The sequence below is a fragment of the Heptranchias perlo genome, chromosome 1, assembly GCF_035084215.1.
Source record: "Heptranchias perlo isolate sHepPer1 chromosome 1, sHepPer1.hap1, whole genome shotgun sequence".
Classification (NCBI taxonomy): domain Eukaryota; kingdom Metazoa; phylum Chordata; class Chondrichthyes; order Hexanchiformes; family Hexanchidae; genus Heptranchias; species Heptranchias perlo.
The window spans coordinates 122310639-122328901 of NC_090325.1; the positions used below are offsets into that span (position 1 = coordinate 122310639).

The 18263-nt window shown below is 41.7% G+C and overlaps 1 protein-coding gene across 7 annotated transcripts in view; it reads left to right on the forward strand.

Moving 5' to 3' along the window:
• Window positions 1-5242: 5242 nt before the first annotated feature.
• The window catches only part of prdm5 (PR domain containing 5), a 327858-nt gene continuing 314837 nt past the window's right edge, over window positions 5243-18263 (forward strand). For 6 of the 7 annotated variants that reach the window (XM_067990832.1, XM_067990838.1, XM_067990828.1 and 3 more), the window contains exons 1-2: window positions 5293-5479; window positions 14503-14586. In XM_067990832.1, the coding sequence (XP_067846933.1) occupies window positions 5387-5479; window positions 14503-14586 (177 nt within the window). In that variant the 5' untranslated portion in view covers window positions 5293-5386. Of the gene's footprint in view, window positions 5480-14502; window positions 14587-18263 lie in introns of all 7 variants that reach the window. The other variant, XM_067990858.1, reaches the window with a different exon arrangement.

Consider the following 18263-nt stretch of genomic DNA (forward strand, 5'->3'; position numbering starts at 1 on the left):
GGGAGAGAATTTTAACTGAATTTTCACTAGCAATGATCAACAATCCATTCTCTATAAACATTTTTTTTGTTTTCTTTACTATCCATCAGCAAAGAAATCATAATCACATGTGTTACTGTTCCTGGTCACAGGTGTTGTCTGTTGTTAATACGTTTAATTAAGTGCCAATCGTGTTTGAAGGGGAAAACCAAAGGTTTGACAATTCAATTTCCAGTTTCTTTCAAAGTCTTTTGGAAAAAGCAAAGAAATTCTCAACTCCTCATAATATAAAGAATACAACTTTTACCCTTCCACTTCTATTGAGGCACAGGTTGCATACTGGGAAATTCTGAAAATTGCATGTGCTCAAAATACACATATGTGTTTGAAAGCTGTCTCCAACTGTAAGGTAAAAATATGTAGTCAAAGCCCAGGTTTTTGAACAAGGTCCAGGTTTTCAGATAAAAATCTTAATGAGGTTATTAAAAGCCAGTGATGTTATTGTGAAGTATGTATTTTTAAAAAATTGTTATTTTGTTTAAAAACCTATTTAGACATTATAAATTTCAGTTACTGAGAAAAAATGGAGGACAACATTTTTTGAAATAGCATTTGAATGATTTGATTGGTTCGTCAACAAATAGTGACAGGCTGTTTATGTAAGCACAAGATAGTTATGGATGAGGAAGACCAATTGTCCCATCTTAGTTCATCCACCCTGAAAGATTATAAATTCCATCATTTCAGAATCCAATTGTTTCTTAAAAGACTCCAGCATTTTCATCTCCATTACTCTTCCTGGAAGTCTACTAAATATGTTGATCCTTCTTTGCGTGTGAAGAATTTCCTGTTTCCTGGCGTTGGTCCAAAGTAAGATTCTGGGCTTACCTTTCTCATTCCCATAACTATCTTGTATACCTCTATAAGGTCACCTTGCAGATGCCTCTTTTCCAGTCCTTCCTCATAGCTCAAACTGTTTACACTAGGGATGAGCTTTCTGGCTCTTCTCTGCACTGCACTCAGTGGTTGAATGTATCCCTTTTTTCTCAGCAACCAGAACTGGACACAGTATTCAAGGTGCGGTCTGACTAGAGCATTATACAGTTTGATCACGACATCCTCTGACTTATATTCTACTATTTTGGCTATGCTGTTCAAAATTCTATAGACTTTGTTGATTTCTATTCTGCATTAGCTGGACATGTTGAGTGACTCCTAGTTCTCATTTGGCTTCATCTTTAGCTATTTCAAAGCATTCAAGGAGTACATGTGTCACTTATTTTTTCTTCCTATATGCAGAACCTTACATTTGTCTGCAATAAACTTCATCTGCCAATTCTCTGTCCACCTGCATATTTTATTCAACTCATTATGTCATTTCTGGGTTGCCTTCTCTGACTTCTAGTTTGGTATTACCAGTAAATTTGACCACTTTGCGATAAGTTTCTGAATTCAGGTCATTTATGTATATTAGAAACAGTAGTGGTCCCAACATCGAGCTCTAGGGCACCTCACTCAGTACTCCCCCCACCCCCATCCTGACATACTTCCTTTAATGAATACTCATTGCTTTCTACCCCTCAGCCAACTTCTTATTTATTCCCAGGGATCCCTAACACCTTGTGTTTAACTAATACCCTTACATGTAGAATGTTGTCAAATGCCTTTTGGAAGTCTAAGTACAACATGTCATAGGGCTTTCACAGTCCACTAAGTTTGTCACTTCCTCATAGAAGTTAAAGAGGTTGGTCAGGCAGGAACTTCCTCCTCTGAATTCATGAATCGGGTAATTCATCGATAAGTGATAACATAGGGAATTTCAAGGTTAAATATTAAAAGAAATAAGAGAAAAAAGAATTTGTGAACAGCAAGGATCTTGAAACAGTGATGAGATGAATGACCTGTTAATGTTTTTGGTGGTGTTCATTGAGAGATAAATGTTGGCCAGGACACTGGAAAACTCCCCACACTTCCTTGAAAAGTGTTATAGGATCTATAACATCCATTTAATCAATGGACCAGATATACAGTTTAAAGTTTCATCCATAGGATGGAGATTACTAATTTAGGGGCTGTTTGTGCCTTGCAACCACACCCATTGGGAATTGGGTTGAGACTGGCCAAATGCATTTCATGTAGGAATGCTACAGTAAGGCAAACAGAGAAGACTTCTATCCTATTAGCCTGCAGTGGAATAGAAGCCAGAGCCTAGAGGTGAAAGGCTAGCATGCTAAGCTATTGTGCCATCCAGAGTTACTTATATTGCTGATTAGACTGCTGGCTACTTGTCACTTCTGATTGACCTATTTTAGAAGGTAAGACATCAATAATGCAATTACAACAATTTCAACAATTTACATTTATATAATACTTTCATGTAACAAAACTATTAAAGGCACTCTATAGGAGAAACATCGGATATTGAATATGAAAAGTGAAAATTTGCACTTTGAAAATTTACCTTTGTTTAATATTTTGAATAGTTAAAATAGCTGCATTTCTTTTATTTATGCATATTTTATACAAAAGAACTAAATTAATGCTGGGATATCCTGCAACAACTGTACAATTTTCCAAACTTGGAGAGAAGAGGATGATGGATTGGAGGAGATATGTCTTGTTTCAAATCACAAAATACTATACGGCTCTGAAATTCCTGGGCCTGGAAGGGCAGTACCTGGGAGTACACTGAGCAGGTGGGCTGGAATCTAGGGCAGGACCCAGTACTGTCAGGTCTCTGCCCCTATCTCCCCATTAACCAAAATTCCTATGGGGGGGCATTCTGGCATCACTCAAAGAGTGGAACTAGCTGGATGATGTCTCCGGCCAGAAATTGCACCACTTCTGCCTTTTTTTGCAGCCAGAGGAAAATATGCCTATGCGATGCAGACATACTTACTGTACAAAATCAGAAGTGGAGGCCTAATGCCAATTTCCTAAACTGCAATCATTTGGCAATAAACATTTTGTTTATTTGTGTTTCTGTATTGGGTGAAATACATACACATTCCCTGGCTCATGAGCAGACTTCCAAAAGTGATGAGTCACCTCTGATGAAATGGATTGTTCAACAAACATCACAGACAACTGCCATTAATGGTGCTGGTCAGCCCAGCAGGCGGAAGATGATAATTTTTTTCTATGGGAATTCTTCATATTAATTCTCTAAAGTTGCTAAATAAACCAGCCTGCAACTGACTGAAAGTTACAACTATTCTGTTGTCATGCAATAGAAAATTACAGATAATTTATAGGAGCTTTGAGCTATAGGAGGAAGAATAGCAGTCATGTGTTTGCTAACCCAGGAGGAGGTGGCAATTCAGCTATGGAGGAACAGCAGGCATTCAACTGTTAACCAAGGAGGAAGAGACAATTCAGCTACAGAGAGCTCAATCAACTGAGATAATAGGAGACATGGGATGTTCTGCATCCACAGTTGGTTTATGCAGAACAAGTGCTGACATTCAAAGATCCCAAAAACATTTCCCTTTTCTGACATTCATACTCTGAGGAGAGCCTTACATGAGCAGAACAGTGAGGAAATGGTGGCTAGCAGGAAACTCATTACATTTCTTTGTCTTTTTCTCCATAGGAACTGAAAGCAGGGAAGATAAAACAGGCAGAGAAAATGATCCAATGGCAGAACCATTAGCAGAATGGCAGGCCCATACAAATTTGCCGACATCGCCATTCATTCTCTCATTCATACTCATGAGCTCGGAGATATTCAGGGGATATAGATAGTTCAGATGTGGAGTGATCAGAGGAAGAGGTAATGGAAGTAGATAAGGATATTCTTGAGGGGAGGCTAAGGAAATGTCAGTCCTTGGCTGAAGAGCATTTGGACAATGATATCATGGGTCCAGCTACAAAAAGAATGATAGCAGAGCAAAAAACTCATATGAAAGCGCTGCAGAGCCTCTTCAAAACTGTGCAGCAGATGGCATAGCTGGCTGAAGAGACCAATGCTCTTTTTCACAACAACATCAGAGAGGGCAGAGCAGACTGGAGCAAGTGACAGCTGCAGGAGTCTCTGCTTATGCCAAATGAAGGCCTGGAGGCAAGTCAGCACCTCCACATGACTGGTGGCATTCAGGCCTTGGGTGACAGAATGGAGAGAGCAATATCTACCAGATTCCGAGATCTCCAGCGCACCATTTGCAAGGGTTTGCAGGAAATTTATGAACATTTTATGTTCAATACTGTACACTGAATGATATAAAAACGTTTATTTATTAATTCTCCAAGAAAAGAATCAACGTGAAAGAACCATTTTACAAGGAGTTTGCCTTGCTACAACCTACAAGCAGCTCTTCAAACCAATTCAGGAAAGTGGTCGTCAGTTATTGAGATAAAAATATTGTAATCAACACATTAAATGTGTGCTTTATTTATTAATAATTTCTGAGGGTGGAGTGAGGACGGAATGAACTGTTTTTTTTTAACCTTCCTACCTTGACAAATACAATGCAATAACCTGTACGCGATAAAGAGCCAGACTTGTGCTTTGGTGGGCTTTAAATTATATTTAGTTAAGAAAACAAAATTCGCTTTGATATCTTCTTTAAGCGGCAGGAAGACAAAGCTAGTTAGTGTAGTATTTTGAGTTATGTTGTTGTGATTTGTTCTGGGAGGGAATTGCCTTACACTCAGAGAGAAAGATAATCCTACAACTTGGGCTGTCCCAAATGATTGATTCTTGTATTTCTAGACTGACTTACCTTCTTATGTGTATTGATAGCTCTTACTTCATTTTATCACAGTGAAGTGACACCCAAATGGGGACCTGTTTTTATGATGAACATATCTATTATGAATTATTAAAGTCTAGTCAAGTTTTATAGCCTAGTTCCCATGGTAAAGAAATATATTTGTTGGTGTTTAATATAGCAAAAAAATTAGTATTTTTGACACCAATTAGTATTTTGAAACCAAAAACTGCGTTTTTAAAGCATTCATGTCAAAACAGTGTGTTTGTAAAGTACTCTTCTCCACACGACTTTTCCTCGACTCTCCAACCGATGCTGCAAACTACCTGAATTAATTTCCAATATCTGATTCCTGTCATTTCACTCACTATCTACTTTTTAATAAAAAGAGAGACATTCACTGTGGGGCTGATGTCCAAGCATCAGAAAGTGTGATTAAAAATGCGATTTACTCCTAAAATCTCAGCTTCAGCCGGAAAGTTTGGAGTTGTGTTGTTTTTTTTGTTGTTGTTGGGTAAAACGTCGAACCAATCAGAGCCCTGCCCTGCCCTCCCCAGGGCATCCCAGCACCAACATGGCAGCCGAGGCAGGGAAGAGAGAAACTTTCCAATGGCGATCACTGCAACAGTGAGAGCCGCCCGGCCGCCTGGCCTCACCCCGAGCACCAACCCGCTGCTCGGTCACACACGCGAATCAAAATGCTCGGCATGTATGTACCGGATAGATTCTCCTTGAAGTCGTCCAAAGTGCAAGAAGGGATCGGGCTGTACACTGCCAGACGAGTGAAAAAGGTTTGTATTTTTCTTTTAAAAAAAAGTTTTGTCTAATGTAACATGAAAAGGAATAATACCGGGTTCCCTTTGTCGAGCTTTATTTTTAAGGCTTGGTAACTTTTTTGCTACCGACTGACTTGAGTGGTCGCGGCTACACACTGTTCGCCTGAGTGCCACGTATTTGATTGCACTGCTTTCACTGAGTTCACTCCCACCTCTCGGCCCCCAACTGCAATCTGCTGGTGATATTACCAAAATCCCTCATGATATTAAGTGTAGCTGTGCTTTCGGATCGCTTTTACAATATCTGCATCTACTTTTGCCACACACAGTCCGGGCGCGAAAAGTTTAGCTACTCGATTATTTAAAAATGCCCCCCACCCCCCATAATAGGTATTCTCAAATATTTGATGAAGGGTGCACACCTGAAACCTCATAACCTGTCTTTACTGATGCTGACTGACTTGCTCTGTATTTCCAGCATTTTTTTTGTTTTTATTTCAGATTTCCAGTATTTAAAGCTTTGCCTTTTCATTTTATTCTCAAAGTTTATTATAATAAACTCAAATCCCAGACATTGACTGATCTAACCACCTATCAATAGAGATCCCTTTGCTGGGACATTTCAGATCACATAGCCTTTCTTCACTTATCTGTCTGAGCTAATGCAGATCCTTCTCCAGCAAATGGTCCAGGATCAAACAACCTCCTATCAGCTGTACTACCCTAGATGTCTGTTAGATTGTTGAGGATCAGGTAACTCCTGTCGCATCAAGATCTTCGGCTCCAGTAGAACCTGGAAATACTTGCAAGTAAAAGTGCTTTTACTGGTGGGAATTGTGAGTGGAGGGCTAAAACACGGAGAATTCAGGAACTTGTGCCTCATGCAAATTTTCTGATTTGGTTGCTTGCAGTGTTTCTGTGCGCAAACCTAATTTTAAATTCTAACCCAATGCATATCAGTTGTTAGTGGTGAGCCTGCAAAATTCCTGAATTCTTGCACTTCATTGTGTAATTCACAAGTCTTACCCATTTAAATGGGCATTAAAACCCAGCCAGGTTCTCATCTGCACACTTTTCATTTCTTTCAGCTGCCATTCATTTGGCAGTGCGAAGGGTATAGAGGGCGCAACATTCTTAAATTGCATTCAGGAGAACTTTTTTAGCCAGTATGTAGCAAGCCCAATAAGAGAGGAGGCATTTCTGGATTTAGTTTTAGGAAATGAAGCTGGGCAGGTGGAAGGAGTAGCAGTGGGAGAGCATTTTGGTGGTAGTGATCATAATTCAGTTAGTTTTAGCATTGTTATGGAAAAGGACAAAGATAGAAGAGGAGTTAAAGTTCTCAATTGGGGAAAAGCCAATTTTACTAAGCTGAGAAGTGATTTAGCAAAAATGGACTGGAAACAGCTACTTGAAGGTAAATCAGTGTCAGTGCAGTGGGAGGCATTCAAGGGGGAGATTCAAGGGGTTCAGAGTAACCATGTTCCCACAAAGAAAAAGGGTGGGACTGCCAATTCTGGAGCCCCCTAGATGTAAAGGAGCATACAGGGTAAGATAAGGCAAAAAAGGAAAACTTATGTCAGACACCAAGAACTCAATACTGCAGAAAGCCCAGAGGAATATAGAAAGTGCAGGGGTGAAATTAAAAAGGAAATTAAGAAAGCAAAGAGAGGGCATGAAAAAATATTGGCAAGTAAAATCAAGGAAAACCCAAAGATGTTTTGTAAATACATTAAGAGCAAGAGGATAACTAAGGAAAGAGTAGGGCCTATTAGAGACCAAAAAGGTAACCTCTGTGTGGAGGCGGAAGATGTTGGTAGTGTTCTTAATGAATACTTTGCATCTGTCTTCACAAAAGAGAGGGACGATGCAGACATTGTAGTTGAGAAGGAATGTGAAATATTGGATGGGATAAACATAGTGATAGAGGAAGTATTAAGGGGATTAGTATCTTTGAAAGTAGATAAATCACCAGGGCCGGATGAAATGTATCCCAGGCTGTTAAAAGAAGCAAGGGAGGTAATAGCGGAGGCTCTGAGCATCATTTTCCAATCCTCACTGGATGCAGACGTGGTGCTGGAGGATTGGAGAACTGCTAACATTGTACCTTTGTTTAAAAAGGGAGCGAGGGATAGACTGAGTAATTACAGGCCAGTCAGTCTAACCTTGGTGGTGGGCAAATTATTGGAATCAATTCTGAGGGACAGGATAAACCGTTACTTAGAAAGGCACGGAGTAATCAAGGACAGTCAACATGAATTTGTTAAAAGAAGGTTGTGTTTGACTAACTTGATTTAATTTTTTGAGGCAGTAACAAGGAGGTTCAATGAGGGTAATGCGTTTGATGTAGTCTACATGGATTTTAGCAAGGCTTTTGACAAGGTCCCATGTGGCAGACTGGCCAAAAAAAGTACAAGCCCATGGGATCCAAGGGAAAGTGGCAAGTTGGATCCAAAATTGTCTCAGTGGCAGGAAGCAAAGGGTAATGGTCGACGGGTGTTTTTGTGACCGGAAGACTGTTTCCGGTGGAGTTCTGCAGGGCTCAATACTAGGTCCCTTGCTTTTTGTGGTATAAATGATTTAGACTTAAATGTAGGGGGCATGATTAAGAAGTTTGCAGATGATAGAAAAATTGGCCGTGTGGTTAATAGCGAGGAGGAAAGCTGTAGACTGCAGGAAGATATTAATTGACTGGTCAGGTGGGCAGAAAAGTGGCAAATGGAATTCAATCCAGACAAGTGTGGGGTAATACATTTGGGGAGGGCAAACAAGGCAAGGCAAGACAAGGAAATAAATTGGAGGATACTGAGAGGTGTAGAGGAAGTGAGGGAGCTTGGAGTGCATGTCCACAGATCCCTGAAGATAGCAGGACAGGTAGATAAGGTGGTTAAGAAGGCATATAGAATACCTTCCTTTATTAGCCGAGGCATAGAGTATAAGAGCAGGGAGGTTATGCTAGAACTGTATAAAACATTGGTTAGGCCGCAGCTTGAGTACTGCATACAGTTCTGGTCACCACATTACAGGAAAGATGTGATTGCACCAGAGAGGGTACAGAGGAGATTTATGAGGATGTTGGCAGGACTGGAGAATTTTAGCTATGAGGGAAGATTGGATAGGTTGGGGTTGTTTTCTTTGTAACAGGCGAGGCTGCAGGGTGATTTAATTGAGGTGTACAAAATTATGAGGAGCCTAGATAGAGTGGATAGGAAGGACCTATTTCCCTTAGCAGAGAGGTCAATAACCAGGGGGCTTGATGGCCGGCGCGGACACGATGGGCCGAAGGGCCTCTATCCGTTCTGTCTAACTCTATGACTCTATGACTCTATAAAATCTGACTGGTGAGGTTTCTACTCCGAGTTAAGCTGACACTTGCAGGATGAAGAACAAAGAAGTGATGCCAGGGATATTGGGTGGCATCAGAGGTGGACTGGCCACAGCCACTATTAATGCTATCAGCTGAATCTACAGGAGCACTGACACATACATGATAGTGATAGAGGAGCACCGGCAGGCTCCTGCAGCCCAAACTCAGCAGGGAGGCAGTTACAGAGCTGTGCAATTTGCTTCAAGGAGATCTGTAGCAAAACACCACCAGCGTGGCCTTCCAGGCGACCACAGAAGACATTTTTAGTGTCTGCCCATTTCCTGTGCACAGAACTATTAAACAGGATACATTGTTCAGCAGGACCAAAAGTTCCATCTCTTTTCCCACTGAACTATAATGGCAGCATGTTACAACACTGCTGGATTTCCCAAATCAGATGTTGCTATTTACAGCTCCAGTCGACCCATCTTTTGTTTATTTACTTGCCTCATTACCACCCTCCTTGCTTTGCACCATCATCCTTTTTGTCATTTAATCACTCCTGCCCTCCACCCTTTCAGAGTCCTTCCATTTTGTTCTTTTCCCCCTCTCCCCTCCCTCCCCTTTTCCCTGGCTCTGTACTTGCTTAAAAATTGTTTAATCTTCAACTTGTTCCAGTTCTAACGAAGGGCTGTCGACCAGAAACATTAACTCAGTTTCTTTCTCCGCAGATGCTGCCTGAAATGTTGAGTATTTCCAGCATTTTCTGTTTTTATTTCAGATTTCCAGCATCAGCAGTATTTTGCTTTTGTTAGAGAAACTGTGTTATTTTGTATTAGAACAAAGAAGGTTAAGAGGACATCTGATAAAGATGGTCAAAATTATGAGGGGTTTTGATAAATAGGAAAAAAACTTTCCATTGATCGATGAGTTGGCAACTGGAGGGTGTAAATTTAAGACTTCCAATAAAAGAATGGAGGGAGAGGTTAGGAGAATTTTTTTTTTACACAGAGGGTTGTTAGGGCTTGGAGTGCCGTACCGGCATCGTGATGGAAGCTGGATAAATATTTGAAAAATAAAAATTAAAAAGGATATAGTGTTAAAGTGTAGGGGAATTGAACTAAGTGCATCGATCTTTCAGAGCCAAAACACACGTGTTGTGCATTTTGTGCTTTAAAATTCGATGATTTTATCTTAAAGCAGTGCTTTAGATATCTTGACTGTTTGGGGACACCTTACAGTGCAACCCCACCAGGATCTCCAAGCTAATCATCTGCTGCATAACTTTGTTAATCATGGAGGTAGAGGCAAGCCCACAATGAAGACCAGAGGAAGGTGTAGACACTGACTGAGAAGATCATAGAGTCATAGAGTCATACAGCACGGATAGAGGCCCTTCGGCCCATCGTGTCCGCGCCGGCCATCAGCCCTGTCTACTCTAATCCCATATTCCAGCATTTGGTCCGTAGCCTTGTATGCTATGGCATTTCAAGTGCTCATCCAAATGCTTCTTGAATGTTGTGAGGGTTCCTGCCTCCACAACCCTTTCAGGCAGTGAGTTCCAGACTCCAACCACCCTCTGGGTGAAAAAGTTCTTTCTCAAATCCCCTCTAAACCTCCCGCCTTTTACCTTGAATCTATGTCCCCTTGTTATAGAACCCTCAACGAAAGGAAAAAGCTCCTTAGTATCCATCCTATCTGTGCCCCTCATAATTTTGTACACCTCAATCATGTCCCCCCTCAGCCTCCTCTGCTCCAAGGAAAACAAACCCAATCTTCCCAGTCTCTCTTCATAGCTGAAGCGCTCCAGCCCTGGTAACATCCTGGTGAATCTCCTCTGCACCCTCTCCAAAGCGATCACATCCTTCCTGTAGTGTGGCGACCAGAACTGCACACAGTACTCCAGCTGTGGCCTAACCAGTGTTTTATACAGCTCCATCATAACCTCCTTGCTCTTATATTCTATGCCTCAGCTAATAAAGGCAAGTATCCCATATGCCTTCTTTAATGTCTCTGTAGAAACCCCAGCCCAGCCAAGATAACTGGTGCACTAGGTACTCATCCAAGAATCATTCAGCTATGTGCCTGCACTGCCCTGTAAGGACCCCATGGCGTAGAGAAAGTGGACCCAGGCACCTTTGCAACACTGAGGCATAGAATATAAGAGCAAGGAGGTTATGATGGAGCTGTATAAAACACTGGTTAGGCCACAGCTGGAGTACTGTGTGCAGTTCTGGTCGCCACACTACAGGAAGGATGTGATCGCTTTGGAGAGGGTGCAGAGGAGATTCACCAGGATGTTACCAGGGCTGGAGCGCTTCAGCTATGAAGAGAGACTGGGAAGATTGGGTTTGTTTTCCTTGGAGCAGAGGAGGCTGAGGGGGGACATGATTGAGGTGTACAAAATTATGAGGGGCACAGATAGGATGGATACTAAGGAGCTTTTTCCCTTCGTTGAGGGTTCTATAACAAGGGGACATAGATTCAAGGTAAAAGGTGGGAGGTTCAGAGGGGATTTGAGAAAGAACTTTTTCACCCAGAGGGTGGTTGGAGTCTGGAACTCACTGCCTGAAAGGGTTGTGGAGGTAGGAACCCTCACAACATTCAAGAAGCATTTGGATGAGCACTTGAAATGCCATAGTATACAAGGCTACGGACCAAATGCTGGAATATGGGATTAAAGTAGACAGGGCTTGATGGCCGGCGCGGACACGATGGGCCGAAGGGCCTCTATCCGTGCTGTATAACTCTATGACTCTATGACTGTCCCTTGCACTTCTTCAACTAACAGTGGCTGTCCTTAGTGTAGAATAAGTAGGAACACAACAATCAGAAAGAGACTCTATGAACAAAGTTCAAATGCAATGCAACCAATTTATTCCCCTACTTTGTGACTTGTCAGTGATCTTGGTATCTTTTCTCAAGGTGCTTCTGCTTGCTGCTAGTGTACTGTGTGTGGCTTCTAAGTGGTACCTCAGTAGGATGAGTAAGTGTGGGGCTGGCTGCAGGGAGCCATTTGGGTTTCAGTTGGCCTGTACCTACTTGTGCTAGTTTCTGAGACGGCCCTGTAACTGATTCAGCCGCTGCTGTGGCTGGCTGGTCCTGTCCACTCATATCTACTGTCACATGAGTGGGATATTGCATTGCCTTGAGAGACAGCAACCTCATCTGTATGGACAGGCTATTCAACCATGGAGGGTAAAACAACTGAGCACAGTTCGGTTGCCACTAGCATCCACACACCTGCACTTTCTAGCAGGAAGTCATTAGATGCGGATCAAGAGTGGAACTCTGGTCGATCTTTTTCACTCACTAGCTAAGGGGTGTGGAGGCCAATTGTAGCGCCCCAACTGCTACTCAAGCTGAGATTAGCTAATTCAGCACAGATCAGGAATTGAGCCTGGAATCTTGTGGCCTGTATGACTTATTACCACATCATTCGGTACATTTGCCCACTAACCAATCAGGGAGCTTTGCAAATTATGTTGTTTCCCCATGTCTCCCTCTTCGAATCTCTGCATTATTCATATTCCTCTGCTGCAAGGATAGAGAAGCTACAGACTTACTTTTGGGTTTCTGCCAATGTAGCTCTACAATGGCAGCTGGGAGATGTATGAGAACAGCTCAAGGTGACTTGCTGCCTCATGTTTTTTCCTGCCTCATGTTTTTTCCTTCCTCCTTGTGGGACGAGCCTAGCCGCTGCTGAAGCCCAACACCGAAAGAACACTACATCTAAGATCAGGAGTTCATCATTGGGGGAAATCACTGGCATGAACCAGTGTCTCAACTCAACATGGCACAAAGCGTTGCTACTGCAATGCACTCTGTCATTGTGTTGCACGACTGTAAGATTTTTGCTCATTTTTATGTCTCAAATGTTTACCACTGAAGTGTAACTTTTTTGTAAGCAAAGGATATATTGGCTGATGTGACAGCAGGCTAAAAATGCCCCACAATCCATCACAATTTATATCCTTAAATGTGGTCAGTACTGATGTCTGGACATCCTCTGCAAACATTAGGACTTGAGGCAACACTGTATAGTGCCAACGAATGAAGAAAAGAAAGACAGAAAGATAGACAGATGTAAGCCATTCAGCCCCTGAAGTCTGCTCCACCATTTAATTAGATGACGGCTGATCTGTAGATCAACTCCATTTACCCACCTTAGCTCCATATTCCCTGATACCCTTACCTAACAAAAATCTATCGTTCTCAATCTTGAAAGTTCCAATTGACATAGCATCCGCAGCCTTTTGGGGGAGAGAATTCCAGATTCTGACCACCTTTTGTGTGGCAAAGTGCTTCCTGATTTTCCTTCTAAATGGCTTAGCTCTAATTTTAAGATTATGTCCTCTCGATCTTGATTTCCCCATCAGAGGAAATACTTTCTCTGTATCTACCCTATCGAATCCTTTTAACATTTTAAACACCTCGATCAGAGCACCCCTCAATCTTCTATACTCCAGGGAATACAAGCAAAGTTTATGCAATCTAGCCTCATAATTTAACCCTCTAAGCCCTGGTTTCATTCTGCATTTATATAACACTTTTCATGACTTTGGGACACCCCAAAGCACTACAGTCAATGAAGTACTTTTGAAGTATAGTCTCTGTTGTGATGACATATAAAAGTATGAAGGACTTTCCAATGTATTTACTAAGTTTTAGTGAATCCTCAAAAATCAGATTCATTAGTTAAAATATTTCATTCTTTTAAAAAATATTGTGATCATCTTTAGTTTCTTTCTGTGACTTCCAGAGGATGGGGAGACAAACTTCCATCAAGTCATTGCCAAAGTGACTCTGTGCATGGAAGTGCTGCAGGTTGACTCTCGCTTCAGTTCCCTCATAGAAAATGATCTGACTTTAGCTTTTGTTTCCTCCAGGATCCTGACTGAGATCAAGTACTTGCCATTTGACAAATTGTGGGCAAGGCATATTATAAACAAATAGATTCTGTTAATCAGATTAACTGGCATATCCTTTTGTAATTAATTTGTAGTTATTATTTGATGTCCATTTTAACGTAGTAATTCACTACTTTACATAGAATTCATTTTAGTCATTTTTCAATGACCTATTTTTCTAAACTCCATTCATCTTCTAAGGATACATTGTGAAAAGGACTGATATCTAATTGTTATCAGAATACTTTTGTCTTAGAGCATTCAGTTTGTGTTGTGTATCGTTTATTTTGTTATGTATTAAAATATTACAGTAGCTTTGAAAAATACACGTACCATATTCTTGCACTTCATGCCTTCATGGATTTGGCCTCTAAATATTTGAAGCTAATCAATACAGCTGTGCTTCTCTGTGCATGTTTAGTTTTTCAGTGAAGCACTTTATTTTTCATGAAAGTTTCTGCAGGCACAGACAGAAATGCTAAAGTAGAAATTTCTCAAAAACATTGACTGATAGCACCGTTGATATTGGAAAATCTTCAGTAAATCTTCAGATTGACTTTTGGAGGGATTGCTGTGTTTTTCAATAGGAATTGTGTCTTATGTCATAAAAACATCATGACTTCCATTTGTGAAATACTTGCGAAAGTTGTTGTGATTTATAGTTGCCCATTAAAGATAATCGGAACAATATTATTGTGTTGTAATCTGAGTATCTGTTTTGCAAATTGGGAGTAGAATCAAATGCAGGTTGGTGTAGATTTGATTTTCCTCCCTCTGGAGGTGCAATCTATCACTAAGAAACTCTCTTCTCTCTTTGTTGGCAGGGAGAGAAATTTGGGCCTTTTGCTGGAGAGAAAAGAATGCCCCATGAACTGGATGAAAGCATGGATCCCAGGCTGATGTGGGAGGTAGCTGCTCATATTACTGTATTGAATCGCATGTTGTAAACCAATAAAAGAGTTTCACCCTGCTCAAAAGACTTTTACATATATTGCTCCCTTCCCAATTGAAGGGCTTTTTTCTTTACCATGTGCTCTGTTTTCCTCCAATATGGGACATTTATATAATCTCACTTGGGAAACATTAAACAACACATCTGGTTCATTGATCCAGTGTGATGACATATCAGACATATAATCTGTATGTCCCCACTTGCAACCCTCATTGAAATGATTGTAGAAAGCGGTAACACAGTCCACCTGGGATTGAGTGCTTTTCTAATGGGATTGTGTGTTTGCTGATTATTTGGTTCCCTGTGGTGATCTCTGTCTGTCTTCTTAGGTGGTCTTGGGGAAATAAAGAATAGAGCACAATGTGGAAAGTTTTGCCCTAGAACACCTTTCGTGTGGGGGGAAAGGAAACATTTTCAATCATGATGTGAGTTGTGCAGGCAATGGAAATAAAATTCTCCTGTGAATACATTTCTGTGCCAGACTGCTCCGCACTAAAGGGCAACATAAATGGACGTAAAGTGAAGTGAGACTGTTTTCAGTAAATGATGTCTCTGCAGTCTACTGTTCATAGTCGTATCTACACAGTAAACACAGTTTGACTGCTTCAGCTTTCTCAACTAGTTTGTCAGTTTTCTGAATATATCAGTTTTATTCTTGCAGAAAATAATTTTAATGACCTGTAATTGAAAACAGTGGGTCTTCTCTTTGGCTACCTTTTACTAAAAAGTGGAAATGTTTTTGAGGCAAGAGAAGTTCAAGGGGATGCTGCGTAGATAAGAATTGTGAAGGTCATTATCAAAAGTTACGCCAATATTTTTCATTTAATATTTCACAATGGTCGATGCTGTTACCTGCTGGGATGTTGTACTTTATTTGAAATGGAAGTAAAAAAAAACTGTAAAACCTCTTGCAGGTTGCCCATGTAGATTGTCCTGGAATCATAAACGCTTCAGTGAGGAATGTGCTTGATACCTGTGTAATTCTGAGTCAGGACTGCTGGAGATGCTCTGTTTCACCTGGATGTGTGATTAGTTTTATTTGGTTTTGAGTTGGAGTACTTCATCACAAAGGAAACTGGCACTTCTCTGGGGTTGTAATTTGTTTCTGTGGAAGCTGGCCAGACTTTGTATAGTATAGTCCAAGTCGTTGCAAATGACTGCTTATGCTTGTATTAAATGACATTGTGGATGTTTTACTCCACATGCCTGTGTTTCTACTCACATGGCTGAACCTGGATAAACACATAATTGTTTCCTAGTGTTATTCTGAATCATGCATGATATTTCAATGTGACACACTTGTCACCTTTTATTTCCTGATGCTCACACACATGCTCATACACCTTTTTGCTAAAAATTTTTCTTTACAGCAGGGTGCACTGCAGCAACTTGCCAAGGCTTCTTTGGCAGCAACTCCCAAATCAGCGACCTTTTCCACCTAGAAGGACAAGGGCAGCAGTCACGTGGGAACACCACCACCTCCAAGATTCCCCTCCCCCGGCCCCGGCCACATGTCACACACCATACTTGGACATATATCACCACTCCTTCATCGCCGCTGGGTAAAATCCTGGAGCTCCCTACCTAACAGCACTGTGGGAGAACCTTCACTAGACGGACTCCAGCGGTTCAAGAAGGTGGCTCACTACCACCTTCTCAAGGGCAACTAGGAATGGCCAATAAATGCCGGCCTTGCTAGCGACACCAATATCCCAAGATTGAATTTAAAAAAATTAGCAGGATTTTGGAATTACACATTTATTTATATTTTTTTAGTGAAAAATCAGCAACTAGGGTCATTTTATGGGGAACATAGATCAGCTAGGGAGAAGATGAGGAAGTTATAAATACAAAATGATCCCAACCCAATTTAGCAGGATATTATTTGAAATTAGTCCAGAGTTGTACCTCAATCAGTGCAAAATCAAATTGGTGCGAGATGGCTTTAGTGTGCTTAGTAGTGATACAAAAATAGTACTAAAACCATGGGCTATAAATTGGGCCGTGTAGCAACCGTTTTGTAGGCGCTACGCAGTATCCTATGAAACCAAAATGGCTTCCAGAATGCGTGCACACATTTCTAGCGTGACGTGCCCCACCCGCCATCTTAGCAAAGGCGTTAGTGCACGCGCAGGTAACAAACACCGGCAGCATATAAAGTAGGGAGAATATGCAGTAGATCAGTGTGTAACGCTGATTTAAAAGGATAGATGCGATTTTGGAACTCAATGCTCCAGCCAACGCACTGTCTTAACCTTGCACAGCTGAACAGGGCGTAAATAGCATGGAGGACCCCCCCCCCCCCCCCCACCAGTGCTATTTAAAGGAATCATGCAGGAGTTACAGTTTAGTTGCTGACATTACTTCTTGCTGCTGATGCATTTCTACCTGTTTTTGGAGGTCTCCTATACTTGAATTCTAGGTCTAGGGGACATAGCCTGAAATTAGAGCCAGGATTTGCAGGAGTGAAGTTAGGAAATGCTTCTATACGCAAAAGGTGGTAAAAGTTTGGAATGCTGTTCTGGAATGGCAGTTGGTGCTAGCTCAATTGTTAATTTTAAGTCTGAGATTGATAGATTTTTGTTAACCAAAGGTGTTAAGGGATATGGGGCTAAGGCAGATATATGGAGTTAGGTCACAGATCAATCATGATCTCATTAAATGGCGGAGCAGGCTTGAGGGGCTAAATGGCCTACTCCTGTTCCTATGTTCCTATAATATAGTTTCAGTACTCTACAGGGAGTGGGCTGGCTAGCTGACAGGCAACGGCAAGGGCACTGGCAAAGTGGCAGGGGTGGGACAGGAATGTTGTCATCCTGAGAGAGGACAGCAGGTTCATGTTCCATGGAGCCACTGCCACTTGCTGCCTCCTGTTATGCACCACCATCTCCTGCAAGAAAGCAGGACGTGGGTCAGTGAGTGTCCTGCAGGATGTTTGGGTGATGTGGCTGTCATGGTTGAATAGCTGCCAGTGTGTGTGACCTGTGAGTTGTGGGTGTGTTGCTTGTAACAGTGCTAATGTGTGAGGGTGAGAGGAAGCATCTGATTGAAAGAGTTGAGTACTGATTGAAAGAGTTTGTTGGTATGTGGGTGATGGAGCGGTGTAGTGTGTGGAGCAGTGGATATGACTAGTGGTGTAGTTGGTAGGAGATGTCATTTGACAGTTGACCTCACTCACCTTGACCACTCTTGTCAAAGCATTGAACTTCTTCCTGCATTGCATCCATGTTTGTGGTGCTATGTGCCTGGCATTGACTTTGTCCCTTACTGCCTCCCACTTCCTCGGGAGCGTATGTCTGGAGGACCTCTTGCCCCACTGTGGATATAGGATGCCCCTCCTTCTGTCCACCTCTTGCACCAAGGCCTCTAGTGCATCATCAGAGAATCTTGGTGCACGATTTCACATAGGCCTGGTACAAATTCAGATTGGTGAGGTCTGATGTGCAGCTTGGAGGATGTGAGATTTAGTAGTACGCAACCTTTATTCAATGTTTTAACATAACACAACAGTTTGTAAACATAGGGACGGGCCCTGCATCTGTGTTTTATGTGTGCGATGTCTGATCTCTCCGCGTGGACCCGTATCATATATTTTGCAAATAAGAGGTGCAGGCTGCCTTTAGGTGGTGCTGG